Below are 10,500 nucleotides of genomic sequence, written 5' to 3'. Positions count from 1 at the left end.
CATCTTTTCTAGACAGCCAATAGTTTAAAAAATAAGGATGCCAAAACCACAAAAGGTATGATTTTTTTTTTGAGATTTAGTGGCCAAGTACCTGCCACTGTGGGGGAAAAAAAAGACCAAAAAACAAAAAAATGAAACAAAACCAAAAACAGGCAGGGGACAAGGCCACCTGAACTTAGCTCTCAAGGATCTACACAAACTCAAAGCCTTAGTGGTGGTGACCGTGTATCCCTTTCACTCTTTGGAAAAAAACTGAGACACAGGCTGTTTTCAGAAAATAAAATCCCTCTACTCATTTCTTGCACTTGACTCCCTAGCTCTACACATCCGGCCTTTTTCTGAAAGTGATTAGGGGACACTGGCAAAAGCCAGATGGGAGGAGTGCAAAATAATGTAAAGGGGACAGCACCTTCAGAATCATTGTCAGGAATATATATATATATATATATATATATATATATATATAGAGAGAGAGAGAGAGAGAGAGAGAGAATCAGAAAACACTACAAAAGCAAGTGAATAATAAATATGGGGGTGGGGTGATACAGATCTCAATAATGCAGCACACCAACGTTGCAAAAAAAGGCCAAACTGAATGATGCCAGGTGGTAGGAGGCAGAGGAAGGGGCACTGGAGGAAGTGAGAGGTGGGCTCCATCACCATGCCAGCAGCCTGCACCAGTGAGGAGGTACACAGTGGCTAGCTACACCATGTTTTTGGAAAGGCACTGGTGCCCTGCACCCAGGGCAAACAGAGAAGGTGAGGTCATTCTGCACATTGTCCGGACCCCTGGGTATGGAGTGAGGTCTGCGCCCCGCCCTGCTCCTGCACTGGCCGCGATGCCCCGTCCTTCTGCCGGGGTGCCCCCTGCTCCTGCAGCCCAGCCCCGGTGGCACAGACGTCGGGGAAGCGCGGCGTGGTGCCCGCAAAGGAGTCTTTGTGTGCCAGCGTCTCCTCCTGCACCGGGCGGCCCACGGGCTCCGACTCGGGCTCTGCGGGACCCGGGCCCTCCTGCGAGGTTTGGCTGACATACACCACGATGATGTCACCCTTGAAGTTCATCACCTGCCCGCTAGAGATGAACGTGGAGTTACTGTTTCCAGTCACGTTCCCTGCAGGGGAGAGAGCACAGAGAAACTGCATTAGGGATTACAATCAGAGCTACAGCAGGTGTTCCCCTTGGAAAGCTTGGGCCATCCATAGTAGTGGAGCACTGAAGCAGCAGAGGAGGGAGGGAGAGGAGGTGAAGAAATGGGAAAGGATGCTTCGGGCCATTCTCCTGTTTCATCTTTTCATACCTCATGGGGACAGGGCGCAACTCCAGGACATTGGCAGGAGAACCCACCCGGATTCTTGACTCTAGACAACATTCAGTTGGAGAGAAGCAGGAGGGAAGAGAAAGAAGAAAGCTTTAGGGCATGGGGATGTGGTAGGGGAAAAGAGAGGAGATGGAAGAAAGGAAGGGGGAGGGGAGGACGCCAATCGGTGGAGTCCAGCCAGCAACCAATCCACTGTGAACACTGAGCAGACTTCAGCTCACTGGGCTGAGCAGGGGCATCTGAGGCCGAGCCTTCCTGTCACCATAATGTCTCAGCCCTGCAGGGTGATCACGGAGCTAAGTGCACTCAGAGTTCAACAGACATTAATACATTTGAATTTACTCCTCTAGAACGGAGACAAAGAGGAGAAGAAATGAAAAACCTCATTCTTTCCCTTTGAACCCTAGTTCTATCATTCTTTGGTGGCTAAGTGGAAGTAGCCAGTCTTTGATTAATAAAACTTCTGGCAAGCAGGATGTTTACAGACGGTAGGGAACACTTTCTCTCCTTTCTTTTATTTTTCCATTTAAAGACCCATGTGCCACAAATTTCTCAAGCGGAAAATAACTGCGCCAATTCCCAACACTCAGCGACAAAACAGACCAAAGACATCAAAGTGGCCACTCCCTGGTCTCTCCCGCTCACCGTTCATGCCTGTCTTCTGTTATGACCCAGCTCAACAGTAATTTTCACAAATACGATGACGCTGGCACTAACCACTCTGAGTGAAGTTTCCTCCAAATTGGAAGGGCTTTAAAGACAGTGACTAATGTGCTATAGGCATTCACGAAAGTCTTTGAGGGAACCTTTCTGCCTGATAGCCTGGTAACCCCTGAGAAGCCAGTGTGGAGGCACCGTGAGAGGCAAACGGCAGATAAAGATTTTAAATGTGAGCAACAAATCCAAAGACACAAAGGTCCGTGGTTCCTGCTGTTCTCCCACAGACTACTGTATGGAGCACCAGGAAAGTCCTCCCCCAATAAAATAACATCAGAGAGCTTAGCTCCTGCTTCTACCTCCCACCCCCCACCTACCCCCGCCACTCCACTTCCCCCAGCATCTGCAGGTGCTCCTCCCCTGCACTGTGCACGCACTCAAAGCCTCTCTGTCTCACACCTGCGGTTACCTTTCAGCGGGATAAACAAGAAACCAAAGTAATACATACATGTCATACATGTTATATTCTAACTAAACACATGCTCTATGTATTTAATAAAATCAGTAACGGTGAGTGGCTTAGAATACGGTTTTTCTCTGTTCAGTCATTCTTCTCTTTTATTATGACGTCATCTACTTCTTTTGTTCTTCACTGTATTCAAGCATAGAGAGCTTCCCTCGCTGGAGCAGGACAGATTCCTCAGGACTCTGGATTTCATCTCATCTCTTCTTTCTCCTCATCCTACTTAGGTCTATCTGGTGGTGTCGTGATACACGGGATCTATTGAGCATTTACATTTTTATCTTCCTACAAATCATCATGATGAGCCCACTGGTCAGAGCTGCAGTTAATCTGGGTCCAGTAAAAGCCCTGAGCTTTTTTGTGTGTGTGTCATCTTGCACATAAAGATTTTGTGTAAGATCTTGAGCGTTTCATTCCAAGCCATTTTCCCTTTACACATTTTGATATCTTGATAGTACTATACTAAAACTCCTAATGTGCATTCTTGTTTCCTGTGGGTTTTTTTTTTCAGTGTGGAACTCAATTCTTTGAGCTTACAGGGCATACACAATCCAACCCTTTGATTCATAGAATATTGAATACTATCCTTGGAAGGCGTGACTCACTGTGGCATGTGTGTACCTACCAGACACCACATACATAACACACACACACATGCACACACACAAATAAAATAAAAATGTAAAAGGATGACATATGACAAAAACAATCTATGATCAAGCTTACCAGGCTAGCATTTGTGGGAAAGAGTCAGTTTGTACCGATTAAACTTTAAAAACAACAACAACAACAAAAAAAAAAAAACAGACTTGGCAGTATGTGAGAGGCAGAACAGCCCTTGTGGACAGGTCACTTTCACAGCTGCCAGGCCACGGGCACAGAGACTTTACTGTCACCATCACCTTGAGGTTCCTATTAACTTTCACGCCAGGCACATTGCATTTTTATTCTTTGGTAGGCTCTGCAACTTCTGTCAGTGGCCCTGAGGAGCTGCAGGTAAGACTGCAACTCTGGTTTTGTCCCCACAGATTTGGTGTTGCTGCCTTAGAAGACAATGTCAGCCATATTTCAATATTACTGCAGTGTTTGCAAATATAATTGTCTCTTATCAATGAACTAGATTCTCAATAAGACAGAGAACTGTAGACATTGTCCATTGATAACTTCCCTCTCTCTTATTCTATATCTTTCCCTAGGCTAGCCCTAAAATCCTTACACTGCTGGAAATGACCTTGAACATCTGATCTTCCTGCCTTTACCTCCTGTGTGCTAGGGTTACAGGCTTGCTGTGGCCATGGGCATGTACCACCATGCCTGGTTTATGCAGTACTGGGCATTCAACCTGGGACTCTGTGTATGCCAGGCAATCACTCCTCCATTCTAGCTTGTCTCCAGCCCCAAAGCTCTTTAAAAAGCACAGACCCCAGGCTATGTTTCCCCTACCATTTGTTGTAAAGCTCTTAACAACTTTCTAATGATGGAGGTCTGAGAATGGGGCCACACAATGTCCAATTACAATATATCAATTACATCTTCAGTGTTTCTGGTATAATTCTTGCTCTAATTCTTTAAAACAGTGTGAGAATGGAAGGTTGTTCCCAAAGGTCTGAGTGCAGACACCAGAGTCTGTTCACCAGGTCTTGCACAGCTCTCTCATACTTCAAATTCAATGGCAAGATATTTTTAGCAACTCATTCTTTGGCTAGTACCAAGTCTTTCAATGGTTTTTATAGCAATAATCCTCTTGCCTATCATATTCTTTCTTGTAAGCTAATATAACTGTTATGTCCTAAAGTACAATGAGCTCTGGTGAGACACACAGCCCTAGGAACATACATGGATTCTAGAAAACATGGCCATTCACAGCAGGTGGTATGTGTGTGTGGTGTGTGTGTGTGTGTGTGTGTGTGTGTGTGTGTGTGTGTGTGTGTGTATGAGCACCTATGTACATGTTTTGCATTGTGATTGTGTGATTGTGTGCAGGTATATATTCATGGCCGTGCATGTGTGTGTGTGCACTCAGAGGCCAGAGGTTGATGCTAGGTGTTTGCTACCCTTAGTTTCCACATTATGTTTGAACAGAGCTGTCTCACTGAGTGTGGAGCTCATCGGTTTGACTAGGCTGGCTGAACAATGGGTACCAGGGTCCTCTTCTTTTTTCTGTGCTGGCCATTGCTGGGGTTGCAGATGTGTGCTTCTGCACCAGATTTTACATGTATGCTGAGGCTCTCAGGCTACTATAACATGCACCGTAGCCATTGAGTGACCTCCTCATCCCCTAAAGCTGTTTTTTTTTTTTTTTCCCGAAAACCTGGAAGACGTATGAATCCTCCAGGAATTCAAGCAAAGTAAGGCCCGTCCTTCCTGCTTCCTGGTACTGATCTCAGAGGCGGCAATGTCATGGTGCTTTAAGGCGCAAGCTTCACCATCAGATATTTGAGTTATTGTTGTTAGCTTATTAGCTTCGTGGTCCTGGGTGAGGAACTTAGTCTTTAAGATTTTTCTAATTAAGATAATATACAAAGTACTTAGTGCATGGGAATGAAACTTTACCTGTGTATACACTGTATGTATATACACTGTATGTGTATACACTGTATGTGTGTATGAATACGTAGATACACATAAGGAGGGCAGAGGTCAAGTGTCTTCACACTCTGCCTTATTTTATGAGACACTGGCTGCTGGCTGGCTGGCTGGTTGGCCTGTCTCCATGTCCCAGCACTAGGGGTACAGGCACACACTGCCACACGTGGCTTTTTAAGTGGATTCTGGGGCAAAGTCAGGGCTTCATGTTTGTTCGTCAAGCACTTAATCCATGGAGCTGTTTCCTTGGCCCCTAGTGATGCATGTATGCCCCTAATGGGACTCTAAGCTTGAGGCAATGGAGCCAATCTCCCGGCTCTCTGAAGGTGACAGAACTGCTATCATGGTAGAAGGCTTCAACGCCAGTATGACCTAGGCATTTTTACTACATGTAAAATGGGTTAGTTGACTTGATGCTAATATTGAATGTGACTTAGCTAGATAAAGGTTCAAATAACATGACAATGTTAAAAATAGCATCTAAGATGATGGGAATAATGAACAAATTATCTACCTGATTATAATCAGAAGTATATTTACACTTTACTAAATCCATGCTTTATATAGAAGGTTCTTTCTGTATTTCTGCAGATAAAAAAATGTTTTTCTCAGGCAGGGAGAGCAAGCTTTGTTCTGAGAAAATACTTCCTGGCAGGACTTACATTCTTAAGCAAGGCAATAAATGCGCTCTTTCCTTCTCAAAAGCATGTTATGTTGTTTAAGATGCATACAATATGAATATTAAACCATAAGAAGCATGCCAGATAAGAAACTACCAAATTGTCATGGAGACTTCTACATGACTAGAGTTAAAAATATGCACAAATGCACAAACATTTTCTATTTCACCCATATGCTTCCCATATAGCTTTCCTTTTTATGGTAATGCAAGCTCTGTTTCAGGCATTTGGGGGAAGAAATGAAGCATGTGATACAAGGGAAGGAAGCAATGTATAAGATCGTTCCATTCTGAATCATGCTAAGAATTATTTAGACAACCTTGTGGAGAATCCCTTCCCAAATGAAGCCTATTGTCTCAGAACGGAGGATAATACTAATTATATACAATATAAACAATTTTAAATATTTTCCACTTTCATATGTGTATGCAGTATGTATGCGTATATGTATGTCTTTGCATGTGTGTGCATGTGTGTGGGTGTTGTGGTGTTAATGTATACGATGTGTGGGCACACATACATGAGTATTGTGGTGTTAATATATATAATGTGTGGGCACACATATATGGGTGTGGGTACACATGAAACTGGCATTTATGTGGATTCTGGGGATCTAAACTGTGTTCTTGCTTGTGCTAAAGTGTTTGAAACACTGAGCCATCTCCCTAGCCATCACCAACTTTTTCATATTTTTTAAAATAATGTGTTGATTTTTTTCTTAAAGATTTATTTATTTATTTTATGTATATAAGTACACTGTAGCTGTTTTCAGACATGCCAGAAGAAGGCATCAGATCCCATTACAGATGGTTGTGAACCATCATGTGGTTGCTGGGAATTGAACTCAGGACCTCTGGAAGAGCAGTCAGTGCTCTTAACCACTGAGCCATCGCTCCAGCCCAATGTGATGATTTCTAATACTAATGAATGACAAATATTTCTGACAAGTAAATTAGAAAGATGGCAATTTTACCTGCTTGCTGTCCACGTTATGGACACAGTTGGTACTGACACGTATTCTGACAGTGGGGCAGGTGAGCTAGCTGCCCTTGCTGGTGAACGGTCAGAAAGGGAGGAACATTTGGACAGGAAAACCTTTTCACCCACATTTCAGGATAGAAATGCTTTTTTCTAAAACGTTTTCTAAAATGGGTAGGCTCAGGGTGTGGCTTTGTTGGAGGAGGAGTGTCACTGGGAGTGAGCTTTGAGGATTCAAAGGCCCACACCATGCCCAGTCTCTCTCTTGGTTTCTTTCTGCCTCCTGTTTGCAGAGGCTTACTTTCAGCTTCTGCTCTAGCACCATGCCTGCCTGCTACCATGATGATCACAGACCAACCCTCTAAAACTGAAAGCAAGCCTCAATTAAACTCTCCCTTATGTAAGATGCCTTGGTCATGGTCTCTCGACAGCAATAGAACAGTGACTAAGGCCCAAGCTGGTACCAGGGACTTGGGTGTTGCTGTGAGGGCCTGACCATGCTGTTTGGTGGATTAGAATGACTTTGGGACTTTGGATTAGAAAGGCGATTGAATGCTGTAAGTGGCGTAGTGGGCCATCCTAGAAGGAACCTGGAAGAGCAGGTCCAGCTTCAAGGTGTCTCAGAGGATAACAATATTAGTGGCTGGGTACAGACTAGTCTTACAATGTTGTGACAAGGAATGTGGCTGCTTTATGCACGTATCCTAAAACTCTGCTGGAGACAAAAGGGAAGACTTTTGGACTAATGTCATTAGCAGTGGAGATTTCAAGACATCCTAGTATTGATTATGTCATGTGGTTATTGATATAGTCACTCTCGTGCAGATCTATAATGAGAAAGAGCAAGCAAGGCAAAAAGAAACACAAAACATACAGTTTGGGGAGAAAAGGAGCACCAGGAAATGTAATGTTGGTGGAGAGACATCCAAAAGAAAGACCATCGGAGCTAGATTCTGAAGCTTGGGAAGCTGTTCTTTTGAGCAGGCCTAAGAAGTCATCTGTTCTACAAAGGGAATTCAATGCAAATACAATTTAAGGAGAGGGTCAGCTTCCAGTCCAGACAGGTCCCTGACCTTGACAGTTCCAGTCAGCCATCTAGTTCTGGATTTAAGGATGCAGGTGTAAAGGGCTTGAGGAACCTCCCTCGGTGCTTAAAAAAAAAAGTCAAGTCCTGTAGCATGGGAGCTCCTGCATGGGGCTCAAAGAGGCCACTGTGTGAAGCTGGGAAGGTGAAGACTGATTTCACTGGAAACCCCAAGATGTTGGAGGTGCCAGAGCCATCAAACATCTGCAGAGGAGAGCTGCATGCAGCATGTTGAACCAGCCCAAAAGAGAGAAGTACTGCAGTCTACAAAGCTGGAAGGAGACGGAGAACCACAGAACTATCAAGCTCTTGCACACCAGACATGGAACTACAGCATTTGGAAGTTGCCCTGCTGGGATTCCATCTTGCTTTGGTCCAACATGCCCCACTGTGCCCTCTCCTTCCCTTTGGAAATGGTAATGGATATTCTGTGCCACTGTGTGTTGGAAGTATGTGACTTGTTTTTGGCTTTGCTTTTACAAGGGGCTACAATAAGAGCCCTTCTTGAGTCTCAGAAGAGACTTCAGGCTTTTAAACAGGTTTGAGACAGAAAGACTACCGGGACTTGGAAGTTGGCCTTAATGCATTTTCATCATGATGTGGTTGCAAATCTTTCGGGGCCAGCGATTGCAATGTTGTGATTTGAATAATAATGGCCTCATAGGCTCATATAATTGAATGTTTGGTTCCCAGTTGGTGAACCATTTATGAAGAATTAGGCCATGCGGCCTTGTTGGAGAAAGTGTGGCCTTGTTGGAGGACCAGTCTCTCTCTCTCTCTCTCTCTCTCTCTCTTCCTGCCTGTAGATCAGAAAGTAAGCTCTCAGCTACTGCTCCATTGCCATGATTCCCACCATGATTGTGGAAACTCTGAAACTATAGCAAACTCCCAGTTAAATGCTTCCTTTTATAAATTGCCTTGGTCACAGTTTCTCCTTATGGCAATGGAATAGTAATTATCATAGAGGGGTTGTAACCAAGATAACCATCATGAGCCCAGAATTAAGCATCACTTAAGAATTAAGTCCTAGTTGTTTAAGGCACAACCCAAAATGTTTCCCTATCATTGGCCTGAGGTAGTAATTCTTAGTTCATTAAGAGTTAGAACTTCTCTAGAATAGATTTAACCATCTTGAGTATCTTTTTTCAAATTGTCTCTACTTGTGGAACTGTTTGAACAGCTATTTATGTTCTGTAAAAAGCTGGTAGCATGTGCTGGAGTTAAGGCTCACCAGGTAAAGGCACTTTTGGCCAAGCCTAGCAGCCAGAGGTTGATTCCCTCTGACTCACACGGTGGAAGGAGAGAACAGATTGTCAAACACTGACTTCTACACAAGAGCCACGATGTATGTGCACACACATTCACACAAGTAAATGAAATGATACCCTGGCATATAATCTAAAATCCCAGGAAAAGTGGCCTCTTCCTTGAAGCCCTGAGAGCACAATGCCTTCTAGGTTGGGGTCAGGTCCCTCTCGTTCCTCAAACATCACCCTCTTTCACACACATTTTAGAGTACGAATTATGGTGCTGTTTGAAAGAGCTAGGAATACATTATTTTTACTGTAAGTACTGTTCATGTAGAAGTAATTATGGAGAGAATGAGATGGCATCAGAAATCAATCTGGCTGCTGCCTCTCTTCAGGCGAGAATTAATCTGGCCTGCTAGCCGGTGATGAGCTAGCTGGCTCTCTGCTAATGTTCCGCATGGCTAAGTATCAGACACGGAAAAGGCAGTGTCAACTTTTCGCAAATTAACACTGTCTGCTGATGACACATAATCCTTTCCTTTCCTCTGTGCCTACATGCTCAGTGCTCAAGGAGTAAAAGCTAGCAACAGATACGCAAAGCTATTTTTGCTCTGATGGGGGCAAGGTTTGGCTTTTGGTTCCATGATTGTCTCTCTTCCTCTCCTACTCCCTCCCTCTCTCTCTCATGCACACTTTTTTTTCTAAGTTCTAAGTTCTCAATACACTGAATGTGTTTGTGTGTTTACAGTGGACCACACTAACTGGGAGGCAGGAACACACACTGTTCTACCAATCAAGAAGGAACCAATATTACCTTGTGGCAAAAACAGTGTGTGTTCATCTGGCTACCTCCATGTTACAAAACACAGCTGCTGGTACCACTTACAGTCCCAACCAACAACGGGGAGAGAAAGGCACCCCTTAAGAGGGTTACCCCACAAGGAGCTTCCTCCCTCCCTCTCTCGCTCGCTCCCTCCCTTCCTTCCTTTCTGAGAGCTTGGAGATTCTGAGAAGCCTTTGAAGAGGTACACATCCATCCATCTATTCATATTGCTTCTTCTAGAGAATGTTTATAGCTTCTGAAGGATTCTCAATAAATTCCCTGCTTCTGACCAGGTTAATAATACCCAGAGTCAAAGGACACCCCACCCTGTCAGTTGCAAAGTCCTCTGTAACTACACAATCTTTTAACAAATGGTGTTCTACCCATGGAAGGAGTTACAGAGACAAAATTTGGAGCTGTGACGAAAGGATGTACCATCTAGAGACTGCCATATCCAGAGATCCATCCCATGATCAGCATCCAAACGCTGACACCATTGCATTCACTAGCAAGATTTTGCTGAAAGGACCCAGATATAGCTGTCTCTTGTGAGACTATGCCGGGGCCAGGCAAACACAGAAGTGGATGCTCACAGTCAGC

The 10,500-nt window shown here is 44.2% G+C and overlaps 1 protein-coding gene across 2 annotated transcripts in view; it reads right to left on the bottom strand.

Moving 5' to 3' along the window:
• Window positions 1-500: 500 nt before the first annotated feature.
• Tnfrsf11a (TNF receptor superfamily member 11a) overlaps window positions 501-10,500 on the bottom strand; it is a 57,348-nt gene continuing 47,348 nt past the window's right edge. For both annotated transcript variants that reach the window (XM_021174134.2, XM_029484257.1), the window contains exon 10: window positions 501-1,112. In XM_021174134.2, coding sequence (XP_021029793.1) covers window positions 766-1,112 — 347 coding nt within the window. In that variant the 3' untranslated portion in view covers window positions 501-765. The remainder of the gene's footprint in view (window positions 1,113-10,500) is intronic.

The sequence above is a fragment of the Mus caroli genome, chromosome 1, assembly GCF_900094665.2.
Source record: "Mus caroli chromosome 1, CAROLI_EIJ_v1.1, whole genome shotgun sequence".
Lineage (NCBI taxonomy): Eukaryota > Metazoa > Chordata > Mammalia > Rodentia > Muridae > Mus > Mus caroli.
Note: the sequence above shows the minus strand (reverse complement) of the source record. Positions and strands in the feature narration are given on the sequence as shown.